Genomic DNA, 23,960 nt, shown 5'->3' on the forward strand with positions numbered 1-23,960 from the left:
TAAAAGATTTTTGATGGGGTACCAATGGAGGTACTGTAGGGAAGGTCATAACCAGTTCTTTCCTTAACTGATCGAGTTGATTTTTCTTCTTGAATTTAAAATGAATGGCCAAGATATAATCTAGGGTATCCAATGGCTTAAAAGATGTTTGGTATGATACCGATGGATGCACCATATAATTTTCCCTTCCCATGGTCATATCATTTGAGGGTGAATGGCAGTTGTGACACTTCAAGCTACTTCACCAAAACTTAACTATAGCTGACAGAAATTGGCTGGTCTTTCAAGCTTGATATGATACAATGGTCATGGTCAACAGGAATGGCAGCTGCCACACTTCACTTCACCTAATAATCAACTGCAGACAGAAATTGGCTCGTCATTCAACCTTGATAATGGCAGCTGCCACACTTCAAGCTACTTCACCCAAAACTTAACTGTAGCGGACAGAAATTGACTTGTCATTCAACCTTGATACCATATAATGGTCATGGTGAATGGCAGCTGCCACACTTCAAGCTACTTCACCAAATCTCTTAACTATAGCTGACAAAAATTGGCTGGTCTTTCAAGCTTGATATGATACAATGGTCATGGTCAACAGGAATGGCAGCTGCCACACTTCACTTCACCTAATAATCAACTGCAGCGGACAGAAATTGGCTGGTCCTTCAACCTTGATAATGGCAGCTGCCACACTTCAAGCTACTTCACCCGAAACTTAACTGTAGCGGACAGAAATTGACTTGTCATTCAACCTTGATATGAAAAATAAATTAAAACTTTTATTAAATGAACAAATTGAAATCATCAACTCAAAATTGTTTTTTAATACAAATAAATTCTTCAAATTATATCGTAAATAATAAAATATTTTTTTCTAATTAACTTAATAAATCAATTTGCTTCTTTTTTATTTATTTATTTTATCTATTCTTATAATTTAATTTTTACTATAACTTGTACATAATTATTTGTATGTATTATTCCCGTATCCATGATTAATTAATTATTAATTATTATATTTCACTTCATTTGTTCTATAGAAACCGTAACTATGTGGGAAAGGTACTTATTATCGTAACTTCCTAATAGATAACCCAATTTTAGATAAAATGGTTTTTACAAATTTTTTTTTTTTTTTAGAAACATAAGAAGTCATATTAGAGTTTTATTTCTTATTTTATTTTTTTCTTTTAAAATAAACTAAAATAAATGAAAAATCCAATTTTTTAAAAAATCAATTTTTCATAAATAAAAAACAATATTACCTTAGAGTGAAAAAATGCACCTCCTCAATTGGCTTGTTCAATAGGTGGGTAGAAAGAATAAAACAATGGTTGCGGAAACACCCCAATATCTTTATACTATAAAAGCTAGAATGAAAGTATTGTTGTAACTTTTTTACTTTCCTTATTTTGTTTAAACCATTGATCTCCCATTACACCAAACTAATAAGAATGATATATATATAATTTAATTGAGAACTAAGTGGAACCGTTTTCTCTACTATCTGAACAAGAGATGCACCACATAACGACACGTGGACCCTATTCACCCATTCTTCACTACACAAGGGTCATGCACAATATTACGTGTACAAACCCGCATCCCACTGTACAACCCTCTTACTTAAGTTATTGAAATATTAAAATAATAAAGATAAAGGTGAATTATATGATGATTTTGCTTCAAATTTTTATTTGGTATTCGATTTTTATTATTTAATATTATTTTAAAATTTTAATTAATTATAATAATTTTAAAATTAAAATGTGTTATATATATATATATATATATATATATATAAATTTACAACAAAATTTTTATTTAATGTTGTTTAGTATTTTTTATTGGTGGTTACTAAGATTAATTAAAATTAGTTTATTTAATAAAAAATTTAGTTTCAAAAATATTTTTATTCTATATTTACATCTTCTATTATTTGATGTTACAATTATTTGATAATTTTATTTAACAATATTTTTTAATAAAAAATTAAATAAAATTATTTTTATTTCATATTAGATTTTTATGTTAATTCATTAATATTATTTATTAAACTTAATTAATATTTTGAAAATAATTAGGAGTTCAGTATCTAATAAAATAATATATTTTTTTATTGGTTTGAATTCAAACATAACTTTAAAGCTAAAACACCCGGCTACAAAATAGGTCTAAATAAATAATTTTGTTATTTAATTATAAATTATATTGTTCCAAATTCTTTTATAATTTTTTTTATAAAAAAGCTTATTTCTTTAAAATAAATTATTTTTTTTTATACTTTTTATTAAATAAATTTTAAAAATTAATTTAGTATTAAGTTATTAACTTTATTAAATAACTGTTCACGTGCCTTGGAGTAAACCTAGCTATATTATATAATTTGGACCCTCTCTAGAGTACAGGACGAAGGCGTCCGGGGTTGAATTCTAAGGAACCAAATGTGCCTTCAAAGACCTACCAGTCTTTCAGTTGATGCAGGTGAAAAATCAGCTAAAATTGGTGATGGAAATTCATAGCTACCTTACCGACTGAGGGATGGAGGAGAACCAGAGCAACAGCCAAAACTTGACAGTGGAGGGTACGAGTGAACTGGGAAAAGTTATAGATCCAGATTCAGATTCGGATTGGGAATGGGATATGAATTCAGATTCGGATTCCGATTCCGACACTCTGGGATTTAGTAACGATCAGGGGGAGCAGCTTCATCAGCGTTGGAAGTGGCTGAAGTTGCCTTGGAGGCGGCCGTTGTCTTCACATACTGTGAGATTTAGAAATGATCTGGGCGAGGTCTCGCAGAGGTTGCTGCGGCGGTGGCCGTTGTCTTCCGAAGGGGATCCCAATCCGTAAGTGATACCCTGTTCTGAGGCCATGTAGGTTTGGTTCCAAAGAAAAAAGATGTTAAAAAAGAATGATTTTATCATGTAATTAAAATAGGTTTGTAACTTATATATTTTTAGATTATTTAATCAGTTAAAATAAATTAAATTAGGTAGTAGTATATTATTTTTTATATTTTTTCTTTCTTTCTTTCCGTATTATCTTGGAATCAAACATAGTCCAATGTTTGTTTGTTTTTTTCACTTAATTTTAAATGAAATTTAAAGCTAAATAATACTTAATAATTTAAAGCTAAATCATCCTTAATAACTTAAAATATTAAGTTATTTGTATTTCTAATATTTTATTTTTATTAGATATTAAGAAGTAAAATAAATAAAAATTTATTTTTAGTACTCAGAAAAGTCAAATAATTTGGATTTTAATATTTAGTAAGAATGTAAAAAATAAAACACAAACATTTTAAGTTGTTTTCACTATAAAGTTTCAAAAAAAAAAAAGCAAATGCTTAAAAATTTTGCTTTCAAATTTATTCACATGTAAATTCATTTGGAAACTATGATTCAGTATGGATCTTCAGAAGAGGGTGATGAAGTGGTTGGATAAGAAGGCTCAATTTGATACGAAGGCTGAGGCATCAGGACCATCGTGTGCTCACTCTCAAAATTTGATTTAGTAAGAATTCTCTTTTACTATATGATGTTTTTAATTGAAAAGTAATTCATCTTTAACATAAATGTCTCCACCGTTTTAAGTATTTGGATTTAAACTTTCAAATATATATATAAAAAAATAAACATTTTGAAATTTGAAGGGAAGTTGTTTTCAACAAAAAGTTAAAAAATGAAACATAAACTTAAAAATTTTCCTTTTCAAATTTATTCATATATAAATTCATTTGTAAACTATGACTCAGTATGAAACATCGGAAGAGGGTGATGAAGTGGTTGAAGGAGTTGGATAAAAAGGCTCAATTTGATAGGAAGGTTGAGGCATCGAGAGCTTCGCGTGCCCACTCTCACAATTTGATTCGGTAAGAATTCTCCTATAGTCATCCAATGTTTTTAATTGAAAAGTAATTCATCTTTAATATATATATATATATATATATATATATATATATATATTATAAAAATAAAAGTGAAGTTATTTTTGTCAAAAAAAAAATAGAACAAATGAAGAGTTAATGTTACGTTGGTAATTGTTTTTTAAAACAGTTCTAAAAAACAGTTTTTGAATACAATTCTCGATGTTTTGTAAAACAAACATATGTTTAGGATTTGAAATGTTTTTAAATGTTTTATTTATTTTTAAATATGTTTAGAAAATAATTTTTATGTAGTTTTTTATTTTTAATTATTCTTCGTATTTGTATAATTATTTTAAAAATAATTCTCAAAAAAATAAATGAAAATAACTAAAAACAACTATTCTGATTGTCAAAGAGTCCTAAAAGTACTCTATTTTCGAAAACAAAAACTTTTAATCAAATAACTTTATATATATTAACCCACTCCACTTAATTAATCTATTTTTGACATAAATTTCATTCCATATTTTAATTATTTACGTGTAAATTTTAAAAGAAAAGATTATTTTTATAAGAAAAAGATGTGGATATTTTTAAAAAATAAAAAATAAAAAATAAAAAATGAATTTTTTTGTTTCATCCCTTTTAATTAAATAAACACCCCTCTCTCTCTCTCTCTCTCTCTCACACACACACACACACACACATATATATATATATATATATATATATAGCATGGGCCAAATGAGTCAAAATTCATGTAGTCTAAACTTTAAAAATAGAAAAAATTTATTTGATTTGAATACCAGACATTTAATCATCATATCCAAATGAACTCACATGAGTCCATTTAATAAATGAGTTAAGTCTAGATTATGTATGAATTGACATGAATAACTCGTAAACATGATTTCAATGTTGTAAACTCATTAACACAATTCTAATCCATTTAGTTGTTAACATGATTTCAATCGGTTAACACAATTTTAATCTATTAAACTTATTATTATTATAACTTAGTTAATCAATTTGAATTTTTAAATTTATAAATGTAATAATTTTAAATACTTGGAAAGCTAAAACTTTTTAAGTCTTCTTTAGCATCTCTATTGGAGATATTCGTGAGTGTTTTAATTCATCACATTGCTTATCTTAAAAGAGAAAAAAAAATTCAAATGTCACCCCAAAGTAATATTATGATAATTCATTTTGTCATTTGTATGCACAAATTTCATATAAAGTCCTATAAAATTATCAAAACAATAGGAAAAATAATGGGAACAAAGTATTTGTTGAAATTAAAATTGTAGGGTACAGTTACAAAAGAATATTTTTCCTCTAATTCATTTGTTTTTATCACAACTTGAAGAATGATGACAAACTTGTTTCCTTGGATTTGAAGATCAATCAAGGGCTTGGAGTAGCTTTTTCTCCAGTGAACTTGCTAAATGGCGAAAAACACGTGTAATAGTTCTATTGTTTACCAAACTTGTCGAGAGATTTGATAAAACTTTTTCTTATGTTGTGAAGTCTTTTTTCTCGTACAAAGTTGCCTTTGGATTTTTTTCTCTGAGTTTTTCCGATTTCTAAATTTCTCCCCCGATCCCCTTTCTTGAAAAAAGTTAGGTGAAGGTAGGGAACTTAAATTTCTTAATTCAAGAGATTTAGTTCCTTGATTTTATTAATTTTTCTTCTTACGAGGTTCACCAACAAGATAATAATAATAATAATAATAATATTTTTCTTATTATAAATATTATCACATTAATTTTCCTTTTTTAGTAAACTTATCGATAAGAGGATATCTATTTTTATTTATTTATTTATTCATTTTGAAGATCAAATTAGTGATAATTTAATCCACTAAAATTTTTATGTTTACAACATCTAACTAGGAAATTTAGAGTGCTTTTGGAAGTAATTCCAAAAAATGTTTCTAGCAACTCTAATACTTGAATGATAAAAAATTTCAAGTGTTAGAAAAATTAAAAATATTTCCTAAAATCACTACAAATGGATTCTTAATAGGCTTTAAATTTTAAAATATGAAAATCTTGAAGGGAGTTTCCTTACCATCCAAAATTAACTAATCTATTTATATCTTTTGTCATGTTTGAGAAAAATGAAAATTATTTTCATTTTGTCATATTTTCTTAGGTACTCATCACATATATTTTTTATTGTGTTTGGGTAGAATAATTGAATATTTTTATCATATTTTATTTTTTGTTGTGTTTGGGTAGAATAATCGAAAATTTTCATCTACTATCATCATCCATCAATAAGAAGTATGTTTAAACTTTAAAGTAAATTTTATTTCTTTTTCTTCTTTCTTTTATTTTTTTAAAGCATCATTTAAATTACTTGAAGTGCCTTTCTTTTCTCTTTCCAAGATTTCTTTACCTTTGAAAGATTTCTATTATTTTAATTTTTTATTATTCTTCTAAAGATTATTTTTATTATCAACAAATATTTAGGGAATAATTTAAAAAATATAGAAAAAGTAACCTTAACTTTTATAAATTAGTTTTATCTTTATTAATTTAAAAATATTTTAAAATACATGCACTTTTTTATAAGTCATATAATTATTTTCTGAAATATCATTTTACTTGATAATATTACAAAATTATCAAATAAATAATTGATTATTTTAATGTGATCAGAACATCTTACAAATAAATAGATTATAAAATTTTTATTATATAATATGAAATACAAGTCATTTTGAAAAAATTCTCTAGAATCATAAAATGACAAATAAAATATTTTTAATTCTCTTATTAAAAGTTAACATCAACAATAAAATATTCCCAACTCTATGTGAAATCTATATTTTTTTACTAATGGGATTAAATGAAGTGAAAGTTAATATTTTATTTTTATATTTTTAGCTTTAAAGTTTTTTTTAGTTTAAATTGTATTTTTAATTTTTAAAATTTCTTATTTTATTAACCTCAAATCAATTTTCATGGTAAAAAAAAAAAATTGTCAATTGGATTTATTAACCTAATAAGTAAAACATTATTTTAGGAAATAATTATGTGATTTTTTAAAAGTGCATGTATTTTAAAATAATTTTAAATAGATGAAGATAAATTTGATTTATAAAAGTTGGGCTTCATTTTCTATATTTTTTCAAATTGGTGAGTCAAAACTCATTTTTCCCAATTTTTTTACCTTCATTTTTAGGATATGTTTGAGGAAATTGAAGTAAAAAAAAAAAAAAAAAACCTTTTTAATTGTTATATTTTTTTTATTAAATCAACTTGTTTTTATTCTTGGATTTTTTTTTCCATTCAATATGATTATTTTCCTTTGTTTATTTAATTTTTTTTTTCATAATTTTTATATTTTCTTTTTTATCTTTATTAATTAATGATATGAAACATGTAAAGATAGAATAATAAATTGGTGCATTGGATGAAGGTAAAATTGGCATGGATTAACAATAAGAGTTTCTTTTCTTTAAAAGGGAACTCATATAGACGTAAACATGTATAAAACCATAAATTTTGAAGCAAGGTGGTATTTAGTAATAACAAAACTATTAAGAAAACGTGAATAAGAGTATTGACAAAATATAAAATCATTGGGCTATGTTTGATGGTTGGAAAAAGATTGAAAGAAAATAGGGAGAAAAAAAGGAAAGAAAGAAAAATTATAATTTTTTTTATTGGATTAATTGATTTAAAGGGATGAAAAGATCCCTAATTTATAAAACTAACTTCTCTCATTTTTTTTAAAACTTGAATTGTAACCCAATTTTGATATAAATGCCCTTCAACACTTCTATTATTTACATTTGTGTTTTATAAAAGGGTTATTTTTGCAAGAAAAAAATGAGTGTTTTTATCCAAAATGAGTATTTTTTAGGTTGAAAAAAAAGCTGAAGGGTTAGTTTTACAAAATGGGGATGATTTGTTCCCTTTTAATCAAATACCCTTTGGTTGTCCATAGAAAATATAAGGAAAAGAAAATTAAATTGTTAAAAAATATACATACACGGAAACTAAAATATTTTAATATTTTCCTATGCTTTTCATTAATATTTTATTCCTTGTCTTTTTTTTTTTAGAATACTTCTAGCATAAAAAGTACTTTTGGAAAAAAAAAATCTATTGTTTGGAAAAATTTTAAAAGTTGAAAAATCACTTATAGTGCTTTTTAAAGAAGTACTTGATAAGTAATTATCTTTAAAATGTTTTTTTAAGTATTTTAACTAAAAAGAGTTCAAATAGACAAACTCCCAAACACACTTAGTCTTCATTCTATCCCATGCGTTGTAAAAATAACACTAGCTTCTTTGGATAAATACTTACTCCATTACATTGATTTTTGTTAAAAAATGTCTCAAATTCCTAATTAATATTGATTCCTTTTTGTAAAAAGATATTATATAGAATATTTTTTAAATTGATATATTATTATAATATTAAATTTCCTTATAAAATAAAGAAAGTTGTTAGGAATGTCTCTATAAATATTCTAGTTTATGAGGGAAAAAATTATGAGATGGAGATGGACTTGTAAAGGCCACATGAGCTGGATAGAAATATGAGGAAGAATAAGAAACACTCAATGGAGTGAGAGAGGTGGATAGAGATGTGAAAAATAATAAGAGACATCCAATGAAATGAGAGACTTATGGTTCAAGGTATTGATACAAGAAGTGAGAGAATGAGAGACTTATGGTTCAAGGTATTGATATAAGAAGTGAGGAAACATGAGATATTTCAGAACGTAATACTTGTATTTGATTATGTCTTTTGTAATGTTTTATATGGTATAGTAGAATGGTTATATCCTTTGTAATATTTTCTATGGTGTAGTAGAATGATTCTTCCTTATCCGTGAATGTAGGTTTGGTTAGCCGAACTACGTTCAAACCTCGTGTTCCTTTGTGTGGGATGTTGTTTTTATCTTTGTATTCTTGAACTAACATTATTTGTATTAAAACTTTTGCTGACATAATAAATTGGTAGAAGAGTTTTGGGTTGAAGATTTATGGAGAAGGCAAAGAGAATAAAGTACAATAGATGATGGCGAAAAGAATTTTAGTTGAAGGTAGAGTCTATTATTCTCTTATCAGGATATCAGGATGTGATATAAACAAAAAAGTGTCTATCATAAAAGGATGATAGATTAACTTAACAGAAATTGATCCAAGATATGTAGATGGTTAAAAAGTGTCCAAAATTCCTAATTATTATAGATTCATTTTCGTAAAAAATATTATATAGTATATTTTCTAAGTTGATATATTATTAAGGGAAAAATAGGTTTTGACTCACTGATTTAAAAAAAAATACAAAAAAAAACCTCAACTTTTATAAATCAATTTTATTTTCATCTATTTAAAAATATTTTAAAATGCATGTACTTTTTCATAAGTTAAATAATTATTTCTTGAAATACCTTTTTACTTGATAATATTAAATAAAATTATCCAAAATTCATTTATCATTTTAATTTGATAAAAATGTTTTACAATGAAACGTATTATAAAATTTTTATTATATAGTATGAGATACAAATCATTATGAAAATTCTCCAACAACCTCAAGTGATAAATAAAATCTTTCTAATCCTTCTAATCTCTTAGTTAATAATGATTTTATGTCCTATATTATATAAAGTCTCTCATCTTCTCATATATATATTTTTTAATAAAATTGAATAAAAATTTTAGTTGACATCAACAATAAAGTAAGAAATTTTAAAAATTTAAAATACAATTAAAACTAAAGTACATAATAATTAAATAAAATTAAAAACCAAAAAATTTTAAAGATGCATAATATTTTATTTTATATTTTTAACTTTAAAGTTTTTTTTTTAGTTTTAATTGTATTTTTAATTTTTAAAATTTCTTATTTTATTAATGTCAAATCGGGTCTTACAATTAAAAAAAATTGTTAATTGGTGTTATTAACATCATAAGTAATAAAGTCATTTCAGGAAATAATTATTAAGTTATGAAAAAATACATGTATTTTAAAATATTTTTAAATAAATGAATATAAAACCTATTTACAAATTTGAGGGGTTTTTTTTTATATTTTTTCAAATTAGTGAGTCAAAATCTACTTTTCCTCTTATTTAAATATTAGATTTTCTTATACAATAAGGAAAGTTGTTAGGAATATTTCTATAAATATTTCAAGTTATGAGGAGAAAAATCATGAGATAGAGATGACCTTGTAAAAATTATAGAAGGTGGGTGGATAGAGATGTGAAGAAGAATAGATGACACCCAATGGAGTGAGGGACTGGTGATTTAGGGTATTGATACAAAGGAGTGAGGAAATATGAGATGTTTTGGGAACACAATATTTGTATTTGGTTCTATCCTTTGTATATATTATAGTAGAATAATTCTCTCTCATCCGTGGATATAGGCATGATTGTTCGAACAATGTTAAAACCTTGTGTTTCTTTATGTCAATTATTTTTATCGTTTGTGTTCTTGAACTAATATTATTTGCATTAAAGTTTCCAGTAACACAACAATTTTCATAGATTTTTTGAGTGATCGAACAACTTGTAACCTGTGAGAAAACCAATGAACTGTGAGGCTTCCTAAACACTTAATTCTTTTTCGAAACTCAAGAAAAAATATAATCAACCACCACTTCCTAATATTTATAATGATTCAACACTCAAAATAAACCAGACTTTCTGTTCTCAAAAGCAAACTTTTGGAAACAAAAATATAAAGAAATTTTCTGTTCAAAAATAAATGGCCCCACATCTTTTTAGTATACTCTAGTATTTGAGGTCCCTCTCACCAAGGCACCCTACACTAAGCAAACATTGGATTAAGAATTCATCTTGGAGTCGTATGAGAAAGTAAATTTTTGAAAGCAATTCTTCTAAAAATCACTTAAAGTTATCATTTTATCTGCAAATGGCTTCTATATTTCTTTTACCACCTTGTTTTGCTCGAGATTTTTCTCAAACAATCTTGTATTTGTACTTACTGTGCACACTTGTCACAACTCATAAGAGGTTAACTACAAATAGTTCTCTGAAATTGCTTTCTAGTTGAACTCTCTCTAATGTTTTTTCCTTCATTTCTGCAGAAGCAAAACCAATATAGCTGGGCCTTCCACACAGTTAGAAGATGACAGGAGTGTCCACAAAAGAATCAAGCAGAGTGCTGAGATATTGAACAGGACGAAGGATAATGTGTGCCTTATTATATCTTATCCTCTTATGAGCTTGCTGAACGGAGAGAGCCACAAGCAGAATCAATATAAGTGGGTTCGGGACACTTTGAAGATCAATGATGTGGTGAGAGAAATGGAAGCACCTTCAAAGAAGAAAGAGATCGATGCTTTTAAGTTAGAGAATCGAATCAGTACACTGATGACTCGTTACATGGATGAAATTGAACCTTTATTTCCCCAAGTTGTGATTGCGAAGAGCTTTAGCGGGATTGATGTAGAAAGGCATGACCAAATAATGCCTACGCCAAAAAGAATATATAATTTGGCAGTAGACTTTGCTATTCGTGAAATTTTACAACATATAGAATACCCTAAAAGTCGGAAGATTGGGATTTCAGGAAGCCATGGAGAAACAGTTATTTCAGAATTGTGGGGCGAACTACAGGAATGTTGTATATTTGATCATGCCATTGATGTTGATGCCTCAAGATGCTCCACCATTGAAGAGATTAGATTTTCAATTGAACGGGAGTTGTTTCCCTCCACATCAGGAGAACGGAAATTAGATGAAACACTGAAAGGCACAAACTTCTTCATCCTTCTTCATGAGGTTGGTGAAAGGGTAAATCTTTATGACATGGGGACCAACTGGTGGAACTCAAAGAAAATTCAAAAGATAGTTTATACAACTAATTCTCAGAATGTTGATAATGTAACAGCAGTGGGTGTAGAGATCAGGATGGAGAATCATCTGTTATCATGGGAATTGTTCTGTGTGAATGTTGGGGAAGTTGTGCATTCTTCAGGGATCCAACGCCTCGCCATAAATGTGGTTGAAAAGTGTTGTGGCCATTTACTTGCTGTTGTTATAATGGCAAGAGCTTTGAAAGACGTGAATGATGTTTTGATCTGGGAATATGCATCTTATACACTAGGCTTGCAACACAGATCTCAGACAAAAGATAGAGTCTTATTTAATGCATTGGGATTCATGTGGGGCCGTTCAGGTTCGACAAACAAGTATGTACGATACTTTGTTGACACTGACATGGAGAATTGGGGACAGGAGGAAGTGCGTTTGATTGAAGACTGGAGAACAAGCGGCTTGGTAGGAACATTTGATGAAGGTAAACAGATTGTGGGGGATCTTGTCAATGCCTCCTTGTTAGAGAGTTTTCAGTATGGAGATTCTTATTTTGTGCGAAACCGAAGGGAAATTCATGAGGAGTTATTAAACTTCTTAAGATTTGAATCATGTTCACCCTTTCTTAGGCTGGGTGGATGGGGACTAACTGAACCACCAAAAGATGAGGCATGGGAAAAGGCCAGTGAGATGCATTTGATGAATAATAAACTTTCAGAGCTACCAACGAGTCCTCATGGCTCACAACTCAAAGTGTTGTTTTTGCAGTCCAATCACCATTTGAGAACTATTCCTCCGACATTCTTTGAAGGTTTGCCTGTCCTCCAAATTCTTGACTTGTCCTACACTAGAATCAGATCTTTACCACAATCTCTCTTTAAGTTATTCGAACTTCGAATTTTCCTATTAAGAGGCTGTGAACTTTTAATGGAGCTGCCACCTGAAGTTGGAAAACTTGGGAATCTTGAGGTGCTCAATCTTGAAGGCACTAAAATTATAAACCTACCCATAGATGTTGACAGACTGACAAAGTTGAAATGCTTGAACGTGTCATTTCATGGATACAGAAAAAATCAGTCCTCTACACTGATTCCTCGGAATGTGATTCAACGATTGTTTCAATTGCAAGAGTTAAGGATAGATGTGAACCCTGATGATGAACGATGGAATGCGACCATGGAAGATATTGTAAAGGAAGTGTGCAGCTTAAAACAGTTGGAGGCTCTAAAAATTTATTTGCCACAAGTTGCACTGCTTGATCACTTTATGAGGAATGGAACTTCGTCGGTATACACATCATTAGTCCACTTTAGATTTATTGTTGGCAGTCATCACAGCCGCATTATATCTCGACTACCTAATGGACTTGCAATTAGATTTGAACTCCACACAAGGAGCCTGAAGTATGTGAATGGTGAAGGCATTCCAAGTCAAATCAAGGAGGTACTCCAGCATTGCACTGCTTTGTTCCTGGATCGCCATTTAACTCTCACCAAGCTATCTGAATTTGGGATTGAAAATATGAAGAAGCTAGAATTTTGTGTATTGGGGGAATGTAATAAGATTGAAACTATTGTGGATGAAGCAGAAAATTGTAAACAACGAGGAGATGATGGAGATGTTTATGGAGAAAATATACTTGGGTCTCTACAATTCTTAAGGCTTCATTATATGAAGAATTTAGTGAGCATCTGGAAGGGACCAGTTTGGAGGGGTTGTCTATCTAGTCTAAAGTCCTTGGCATTGCATGAATGCCCACAGTTGACTACCATTTTTACTTTGGGTTTGCTTGAAAATCTCAACAGCTTAGAGGAGCTTGTGGCTGAATGGTGCCCTGAAATCAACAGCATAGTGACCCTTGAAGATCCTGCTGAACATATACCATTCCCCTTGAGAACATATCTTCCTAATTTGAGGAAGATATCACTTCATTACATGCCTAAATTGGTCAACATTTCAAGTGGTTTACGCATTGCACCAAAATTAGAATGGATGAGCTTCTATAACTGTCCACGCCTTGAAACTCTGTCTGATATGGAAGTCTGTTGTAATGGTATAAAGGTGATCATAGGAGAGGCAGACTGGTGGAGTACATTGAAGAGTTCATATTTTGGACTTGCTCAGTGGCATAATGTATTTGTCCCCATTAAAAGTGATGCAGATTTGGCGACTCAGATAGAAGAAATTGAGAATCAGCTTCTTGCTGAGAGGCAAGAAAGAAAGCCTTCTCAACAGTCAGGTGAAGCTGAGAGGCAAGAGAGAAAGCCTTCTCAACAGTCAGGTGAAGCTGAGAGGCAAGAAAGAAAGCCTTCTCAACAGTCAGGTTAGGTTATTTTTCATGTCTTTTTTTCCTTTCCATAGATAGATGATCTCCATTTTATTCATTGCATTTTGGATCTATTCTTTCACATGAATGATTCAGTAGGATACACAGATTTTCAGGTTGAATCGAAAAAAGCATGTGCACATATTGCTGGTTTTCGTTAAAAAAACATTTACTCTTTTGCTGGAAAAGGTATATGCACACTTGCACTAGCGGTGATATACTGCCATCTATTGGGATGTTTGTGTATCTATATATATCACTGAATGTATAACTCATTTATCCGACTCCCCTAAGGTTTGGATCGGGTATTCTCATATGGACATTAGATTCCAATTTCTAACACTTAAGATGGGTATTCTTATTCATTTGCATGCTTAAAAACATGGTGGGGGAATACTAATTTCCAACTCCATGTGCCCTTCCAAATCCACTGTCTAATATTTGGTTTGTTTTGTTGGCTATTTGTCTATGAGTGACAGGTTCTGGTGACTTCATGGCAGCCCCAGCATTTGAGGCCACAACTGCCTCAAAGGAAAAGCAACTGCCTGACCCTGTTGCCGTGGAGGAGACGGACCTCATTTTGTAAGTGTTCTCATTTATTGATATTCGATATATTTTACATCTAACCAAAGCTAAAACGATAATGAGATACTTCAAAATTTTAATTTTTTTTTTAATTTAACATGAACAATCAAATGAGAAAAAAATATTATTATAAATTTTCCTTACCTCTTTCATTATATTTTGTTCTCTATTTTCTTTCCCTCAGACATTTTGAGAATCAAACATAACTTGCAGATTCCATTATAGACTTTTTGTTCTGACCAATTCACCCGATTTGGTCACATTACAATCTTATCTCTTTTCATGGAATCCAAACATAGAAAGGATAATTTTTTTTCAATATTTCTTTTCCTTTTCTCAATGCTTTCCAAAAATCAAACATAACTTCTTCTTTTTTCTAAAGAGAACTCTCAAATACAACTGAAGTCACTATATCAATTCTAACTAGTAGAAAATACTAAGCAAAAGATGGACTAGAAAAAAAAATATATTGTTCTAGCAATAGTTGACACATTGATTAGCCAGAGCCTTGAACCGACATGCTTATTGTCCTTTAAAGGTGACCACAAAACCTCTCCACTTGAGGTCTTTTAATCCAACATTTTCATCTAAAAAAAATTAAAATAATAGGTGAACATAAAATAGTCAACAAATATATGATAAATGGATGTGGAATCATATTAACTATATATCTAAAAATATGTCTGTTTGATTATCATCATTATAAAAGTAGTAACAAATTATATGAATCTAATAATGAGAAAACAAGTAGGTAATATTTAACAAATGTTGATAGATTAATCCAAGCCTATATATTGGGTTCCCCCACAACAAACGATCTATAGAAAATTAGTATTCTGAAATAAAAAATCAGCAGAAAATCAACATCCAGTTGAGTAGGTGTCTCCACTTGCAATAGGTGTATTGAATTTGAAAGAGAAACTACATAATACTTTATTAAAAAATTTGGTTTACATCTAGAGCTTAAAAAAACAAAGCAATCCTTGAATTTATCAACTAACCAATCTACAAAATATCATCCCATATTATCTCTAATTCAAACCAGAAATAAAATCAAATTTAAACACATAAGACTTATCCAAACTAGATAACTCCAAATAATAGGTCTCAATCAAACCTTATCTTATGATTTTATTTTAAATTCAAGCTCCTAAAAATCTAGGACTTATCCAAACTAAACAACTCAAAATAATAGGACTCAATCAAGTCTTATCTTTTGGTTTTGTTTTAAATTCATACTCCTAAAAAACTTACGGTTTCAACACTCCTCAAACTAAGGAATAAATATTGATCATTTTCAGTTTGCTTATAAGAGAATTGAAATGTTATCTTAGTAGAGATTTTGTAAGAATGTTTGCAGTGGTAGGCTTGTACTGTAGTAAAAACTCTTCATTCTCAACTTTTTCCTTAATGAAATGTCCGTCAATTTCCACATGCTTGGTTTTGTGATGATGGATTGGGTTATGGGAGATGCTGATGGCTACTTGATTGTCACAAAACATTTTCATCAGAAACTCATTTGAAATCTTCAACTCCTTCATCACACATTTTAGCCATAGTCCTTCACATACACCAAGTGCAATAGCCCAAAACTTAGCTTATCCACTACTCCAAGCCACTATGGATTGCTTTTTACTTCTTTAAGTGACCAAATTCCCATACATAGTTGTAGTAGTTTGAGGTGGACCTTTTATCATTCACGGAATCTGCTCAATTTGCGTTAGAATATACTTCGATTCCTTTTCTAGTACTTTTGCCAAAAAATAACCCCTTTCCAGGTGTCAGTTTCAAGTATCGAAGAATTCTGTGAATTGTACTAAGATGTTCTTCAATGGGAGTCTGCATGAACCGACTAATCACACTAATAGGAAAGGCTATGTCTAGCTTAGTATGAGATAAATAAATCAACTTCCCAACAAGTCTTTGGTATTGACCTTTGGCAACAAGAGGGTTTTCTTCTTCGTCATTAAGCTTGCCATTATGCTCCATAAGTGTGTCCACTGGTCTACATTCGACCATACCAATTTCCTCGAGAAGATCAAGGACATATTTCCATTGAGAGACTGATATTTCACTTGAAATTCGAGCCACCTCAATGCTGAGGAAGTACCTAAGAGCTCCCAAGTCCTTGATTTCAAATTCTCGAGAGAGGGCGTTATTCAAATTTATCATTTTTGCTTCATCATTAGTTGTAAGAATTATGTTATCAACATAGATGACAAGAATGACGATCTTCCTATCTGATGAATGTTTGAAAAACATTATTTGGTCCGATTGTTCTTGATTGTACCCAACTTTCTTAACAATTGAATTAAAACGTTCAAACCAAACCATAGGTGATTGTTTTAGGCCGTATAGAGATTTTTTTAATCTGCACACTTGATTCTTTTTTTTAGCGTTTTTAAATCCTAGTGGAATATCCATGTAGACTTCTTCATTAAGATCACCATTTAGAAATGCATTTTTTTTTTATGTCTAATTGATGAAAAGGCCAATCATTGTTGATTGCAATGGAGAGTAGAACTTGGACAGTGTTGAGTTTGGCAACTAGAGCAAATGTTTCCTAATAATCTATTCCATACATTTGCATAAATCCCTTAGCCACCAATCCTGTCTTATATCTGACAATATTCCCATTAGCTTTATATTTCACATTGAAAATTCACTTGCATTCTACAGTAGATTTTCCCAAAGGTAATTCAATCAATTCCTAGGTTCCATTTTTCCCAAGAGATTTAATCTCATTGTACACAGCTGTTTTCCAATTTAGATGTTGTAATGCCTCATGAACATCCTTGGGTATATCAGCTTTAGATAGATTAGCAGTAAATGCTCGAAACTGTGGAGATAACCTTTTAGAGGAAACAAAATCAGCAATGGGATGTGTGGTACACAATCTAATCCCTTTCCAAAATGCAATAGGAACATCCAAATCATTTAATACAGTCAGATTAGTATCAGTTGTTGTGTTACCTAAATTCTGTTATTAGAGCCTAAATTCTATTGTTGAAAGCCCTTGGTAACCAATTGGGCTTTATATCTTTGAATTGTACCATCTAAATTTCTCTTAACCTTGAATACCCACTTATTATCAACAATGTTCATACCAACCTTATATGGTACCAAAACCCAAGTGTTATTTTTCATTAAGGCCTCATATCCTTGATCCATGGCTTGCTTCCAATCCTTATTTTATAGGGCTTGGTCAATACTAATTGGTTCTAAGTTCTCAATTAAGATAGATGCTTATTTGGGTTTTGTGTTAGTAAGGTAGAGCTTGGGTTTAGAAATGCCTGATTTGGATCTAGTGGTTATAAGGTGAGCTGAGTTTGACAAGGTATGGGATGGACTATTTTAGGTTGCTTTTGTATGTGATCTTGATGTTGCTCAATAGGTTTAACAAAGAGTTCTTCAAACAAATCATTGGAAGGAATTTCAATATATTGGTAAGAGAGACCAAACTGTTTCCTTGATTGTTGTTTTGACTTGAACCAAAAGAGCTTGGTGAGGATGTAGTGGATTCTAAGATCTGAAGTGCACCAGAAACTGTCATGCCAACATTAATTGGACTTGGACAATCAAACTTAAGAATCCACTGATGACAAAGAGAAAATGAACTTTCAGTGGAAGGGTAATCTGGATGTGAGTTGGAACATGGAAAACCAGTTAAAATGGAAATCATTTTCATCAAAGCAAACACTACAAGCAATGTAAATTCTTCTAGAGGGATGTAGACACTTGTAACCTTTGTGATAAGTACTATAACCTAAAAATACACACTCAGAGGATCTAAATTGTGGCTTCTTATTATTATATGGTCTTAAGTGAGGATAGCAAGTACACCTAAAAGTTTTTAAAATAGAAAGTCTAGTTTTTGATGGAATAAGGCTTCAATTGGAGAAAGATAGGCAAAGGTAGGAGTTGGTAGGTGGTTTATGAGAAAGGTTGTTGTGCTAAAGGCTTCCCACAAGAAAGATAAGGGCATAGTAGCTTGGGCCAACAAAGTTAAGCCCATTCCAACTATGTGTTTGTGTTTCCTTTCTACCTGCCATTTTGTTGGTATGTGTATATGCATGGATGTCTGAATTTTATACGTATTTGTTCAAGAAATGGTTTGATTTTCCTATCAAAGTGTCAACTAGGATTTAGAATTTTGGTTTTGGCTGTTGATTTCAAATGTAAGGGATGGATCCAAGTCACTACAAGAAAAATGACATTTAGTGGCAACAGTTTTAGCGGTGTTTCAAATCTATTTTTAATGACACAAATATATTATTGCCACTAAAGAATTTTTATGATTGTATTTAATGACAATATTATATGATTGAAACAACATATATATTATATCCATATTTATGTATATGTTAAATTAGTAATAGAATATATCAAAAAAATTTATATTTATAATAAAATCATACAATTATTATAAAAATTTATTAAAAATGAAAAATAATGCATATGCAAGTTTACAAAAAACGTATATTATATTCATCTCATACTTATATTGAATTCGTAAAAAAATTACTATATAAATATTATATTTAAGATAATTTTTAAAATTATTGTAAAATTTAATTAATTCATTTATTAAAATTTGAGACAAATAAATAAATTATCTTCATTTTTTTTGTCTACCATATTTTAAAATCATTTTTTTAGTAAAATATTTGTCGAAGTTTTAAGATTTTAAAAAAAAACACTAAAATAAAGGTTGGATTTTTTTTTAATGTTATATATTGCATATAGTTTTATGTGGAGTTTATAAAATAATACATTAAATAAATTATATATTTATTTATATATAATTTAATTTAATTTTTCATTCTCATAGATTCTACTATCGGAAAAGTAATTATGTTGTAGTCAAAAGAGAAAAAAAAATTTCTTTTATTAAAAGATCTTACCATATTTCTTTATTATTGTTTAAGAAGTTTAGTTATAGAAAAAGGAAGCAAAACCAAACATTTTATTATATTAAGATATTTTATCAAATCTTTAAATTATTTTCCTTTTAAAAATTTGTCATGTCAAAGATGAAAAAAAAAAAAGACTTTCTTTATAAATATTATTAGAGAGAGATTTTATACTATTATTATTTATTTCCATTTAGAAAAACACTTTTTCTTCAACAAGTTATTTGATTATTTTATTTGTTAAAGTTTTCTTTCATTTCTTTCTCCTTCAAAGTGTTCAAGGGAGAGTTCTCTTTGGAACACCACAGTTGAAAAATGAATCGGTATTTAAATTTTTCCTTTACTTCGATTTCTTTTTTATGCAAAATTTTTATTTAATATTTTTATTTTTTTAAACAATACTCTTCATTTTTTAAAATTTTTTTAATACTATTAAATATATATGAATGAATAGAAATTAATCTTAAATATATGTTATAATTTCTTTTTTCTTAAATTTTAATATTATTTATGTCTATGTGTGTGTGCATTATTTTTTTTGCAATAATAATTTAATTATTATTTCATTTGTTTTCTTGCAGGTTGTGCCAAAGTTGGTTACAAACTTTGGATAATTCACCGACGGAAAAGTCCATCAATCGTCACTTTTTTTTGTTTTCTATTATTTATTTATTTATTGTAATGTGTAATACTTATATGAAAAAAGATACTCTTCCATACTTTTTGGGGATAATCATTTATCACCAACAAAATGCACTTTTTTCGAGGCTATTGAAGGTTTATAAAATTTTCAACAGTGATATGTAATCATAGTTAAAGTTTATATTGACTATGTAATATATATATTGTTTTAGTAAACTGTAAGGGGCATGTAGAACATGATTCATGAATAATGGTTTAAAATTGTTGACCATTACCTACAACCAGCTTTTCTTAAGCTTTGTACTGTGTCTTTTGAGAAAGTGTGCTCAGATTGGTTGTGATGTGATCAGTGGCTCTACTATCGACGTACCAAGCTTGATCATTGATGGTTGCCGATGAAGCAATGAATGTTGTGTGTTGGTTGTTTTGTCCATGTTGATTTTGTTGTTGAGATCCTTGAAGTGAGTTGTCAAACCTATGATAGCAACAAATGGCAACATGACCTTGTCTTCCACACAATTGACAAGTTGATCTATTGAAGTCTCTATGGGTACCTCGACCACGGCCTCTACCATGGTAATTATTGTTTAGAGCTCAACTGAATTGGTTTAAAATTATGGTTGAAGTTAGCAGCAAAGTTTGTTGTTGGATTTTTTAGATGAAGTGTTTGATTCTTTTAGATGAAGTTTGTCATTCTATTGAGTTACAAACTTCATCTAAAAGAATCAAACACTTCTTTTTCTTCAACTCTTCGAATATTATCTGTGTATTTTCCTCAATGTCAGTAGGGCCTCCCATATTCAAATTTAGCCTACTCTGTTGCAACCCTACCTCGCTCCACTCCTTTGGGACAGTTACCCGGTGACAATATCAAACATTTTGTTAATATTGTCATGAGTGTTCAAGTTTTCAATTATATTCTATTTTGGCTGGACGTATTCCCACGCTTTGGCAGCTCCGCATCCAACACTCCTCTTTTACGTTTTCCCTCTTCCCAAAGACTAAGAACTTGCTTGCACTTCTCAGCCATGTCTTTGCTAAGACTAGCACCCTTCCAAAAACGAAACAATTTCCATGGGTGATTTTTTCTATCATTGTATTTGGTGTCTAGTTCTATTGCTTCACTTTCATTCATCTCAGCCATGCTGTTGTGTCTGGCCTGATTCTATTTTGGCTTATTCCTTCCCTTATGCCATTTCTCAGTTCCCAAAGCTCTCTAGCTTTCTGCATTAAATCTTCATTGTTTCTTTTTAGATTCTTCCAATAACCAAATTTACGACCATACCAACTTAATAAGCTTCGCCCATCTCTATATACATCAGTCACTGCTGTTTCAACTGCTGCTGCTTCTAAGGCCATCCTTTTGGTACCAACAACATATAAGTCAGAATATCAATTGAAAGAACATCTCCATCTCCAAATCCTAGTCCTACGACAGTAAAAAAAGAAATGATTAGAAAGTGGTCTAAGAAAAATGCACTATGACACATTTGGAAACGTTCCTCTCAAGCGACCGAATGGAAAAAGTAATCTAAGGAAATAACAGACGCATATCTCAGCCACAAGACCAATTAAAAAGCCTCATCCACTGTAGGAATACTTAAAGCTAAACTCCTACATAATCAAAGAAAAACCCCTAATTGGTGAAGAAATCCTCTGAGAATTACGACTGTAAAAAAGGAACTAGACCACATTACATGTCTGTTGTGTTTATCACTGCTTTAGTTTTATCAAAACTTGAGTGAGAGTAGCATCTTTTTTCAAATGTGAGGGGAGGTCACTATAATTCTAATAACAAACCTCAAGGCAAGTGAGTGTTATTTTCCCTAAATAGGATTGCAATGTAATATGAAAGGCGCAAGGTGCAGAAGACTCTTAGTGCCTAAACTGCAAGGGACAACACCCAAGGAACACCAAAGAAAAATGAGGCACAAAAGTTTCATCATGTTCCCACAACCTCCCAACAAGGCAATCCAGACCACCTAATATGGCTTTATTGGCATTTTGTCCTGAAACTCATTTGCTTATTGACAGCAGACTGTCCCTCAAAAATTGATGAGATGACATTAATGCTGATATGTTGGCCATCCCCATAAGCATCTCTACATAGATTGATTCTGCCTTCGAATGTTTCCCTCTCTTCTCAAGTGAGTTCAATTTTTCTATAACATCCTTCTTCTCTGCTAATACTCTTAGCTGAACATCCAACCCATGTTCCCAAAGTGCCAGCGTCTCGTATCTGATGGCTAGCCAACAGCCTTGCCCTTGCTGAGGCCCAATTAAGTATCCAGAACCATCAACAGTCTAAAGATGGCACTAATACCCTGATATGGCAGTCACCGATTCTGAGCAGGGTAACCAAGCAACTCCATGAGCAGTGAAACAGCATCTACCCAAATTCAGAAACTGGGCCCATATGAAAACCGATGGCAATGCTAACAAAACCCTTCTCCTTGGGGGTGCAAACAGTCACCAGGAGCAGAGAATAAATAACAATGGAGCAAGCATAAAAACAGAGCATCAAATGAGCCAAAGAAGACATTAAATCGAGCCCTTTCTCATATTGAAGTCGATGGGCTTATGTGTGGGTGGGAAAACCCGGGTGAAAATAAGATCGAAAATATGACTCGGACACCCAAAGGAAAGCTAAAAATGAGCTAGATCACTCTTGAACAAATTTCACATAAAGAACCAAGCATGGATTTATTATAACACAGTCACAGCAACCCAAAGAAAATCAACTGCAATCAATACGTGGTCTAGCAAACGTACCTGAAAATGCTCCCCTCTAGCGGAACTAACTGGGCTTCAAGCTGCTCTGCTTCTTCTCCTAAGCTTACATCAAAACCGCAGCAAACCCACTCCCTTTCTCTCCTCTGCCCCTCTCACTATTCAGCTCATTTTCACAGTCTCAAACCCTCTCAAAATCCAACTCACTCCCCTGCTCAGCTCAAAATCACCTCCCTATTGCTCCTCTTGTTGCAGATGTCTTCCCCAGCTCACTCTCTCCTCCTTGCTCTCACTTCATTTTTCTTCCTCTGTTTTAGCTCTCTCTAGAAAACCCTTCTCCTCCGTTCTCTCTCACTCTTACAGCTCACCCATGGTTTAAGCTCAGCTTACCATGGTTCTGTCCAGAATCCTTACCCCTCACTCTGTTCTCTGTAAAAAAAAAAAAAAATCCGCTCCTCTCTGTTTTTCTCATCCTCCGCCTCAGATTTCTTACTGCCCAAGCTCACTCCCAACGGCCTCTGAATCCCCATACCACCTGTCACATGCGGGTTGCTTCAAGAAAAGTATCCCATGCCACCTATCGTCACATGCTGCTTGCTTTAAGAAAAGATCACTGCTCCAGCCCACTACCTTAAAGCTTGCTGCCAAAACCTCCTAAAAGTGGTAAAAAAAATGTGAACCTAGACTAAAAATGAGGGTCTACAAATAGGTTTGAGAAAATGAAATTACAAATACCCCTTAAGGCTATATTTGATTCCTAAAATGTACTAAAAACAAAAAGTAAAAAAAAAATTATATATATATATATATATTTATATATGTATTATGAAGGAAAATAATTTTCTTCTATTTAATTTTACTATAAAAAATAGTAAACAAAATCAAATATAATTATAATAATAAAAACCTAAAAAAATCACTCAATTCTTAGATTTGCACTTCATATACTTATTATAATACGTTTTTTAGTATCAATGACACTTTGAAAATAGTTTTTTATTTACATTTAAACATTAACTAATTTTTTTTATGTATATGATCTAATAGAAATGCAATTGATAGAAGTGTT

The 23,960-nt window shown here is 30.4% G+C and overlaps 1 protein-coding gene across 2 annotated transcripts; it reads left to right on the forward strand.

Annotated features, from left to right (window-relative positions):
* Nucleotides 1–2,429: 2,429 nt before the first annotated feature.
* On the forward strand, nt 2,430–20,412 carry LOC117926940 (probable disease resistance protein At4g27220). Of its 2 annotated transcripts, XM_034846273.1 has the most exons (6): nt 2,430–2,855; nt 3,418–3,525; nt 3,767–3,883; nt 10,966–14,018; nt 14,501–14,603; nt 20,101–20,412. In XM_034846273.1, the coding sequence occupies exons 1-6, from the start codon at nt 2,548–2,550 to the stop codon at nt 20,324–20,326; spliced, it is 3,915 nt and encodes a 1,304-aa protein (XP_034702164.1). In that variant the 5' UTR covers nt 2,430–2,547; the 3' UTR covers nt 20,327–20,412. The 2 variants fall into 2 exon arrangements, with proteins under 2 accessions (XP_034702164.1, XP_034702165.1); XM_034846274.1 differs by lacking the exon at nt 3,418–3,525.
* The last annotated feature ends 3,548 nt before the right edge of the window (nt 20,413–23,960 follow it).

This window comes from Vitis riparia, chromosome 12, assembly GCF_004353265.1.
Source record: "Vitis riparia cultivar Riparia Gloire de Montpellier isolate 1030 chromosome 12, EGFV_Vit.rip_1.0, whole genome shotgun sequence".
Lineage (NCBI taxonomy): Eukaryota > Viridiplantae > Streptophyta > Magnoliopsida > Vitales > Vitaceae > Vitis > Vitis riparia.

Excerpts from the sequence above, each read along its gene's own strand:
- LOC117926940 (XM_034846273.1), top strand. The coding sequence starts at position 2,548 with ATGGAGGAGAACCAGAGCAACAGCCAAAACTTGACAGTGGAGGGTACG. Across the intron at positions 3,526-3,766 it reads CACTCTCAAAATTTGATTTA|TATGAAACATCGGAAGAGGG; the intron begins GTAAGAATTCTC and ends ACTATGACTCAG. Across the intron at positions 14,019-14,500 it reads AAAGCCTTCTCAACAGTCAG|GTTCTGGTGACTTCATGGCA; the intron begins GTTAGGTTATTT and ends TATGAGTGACAG.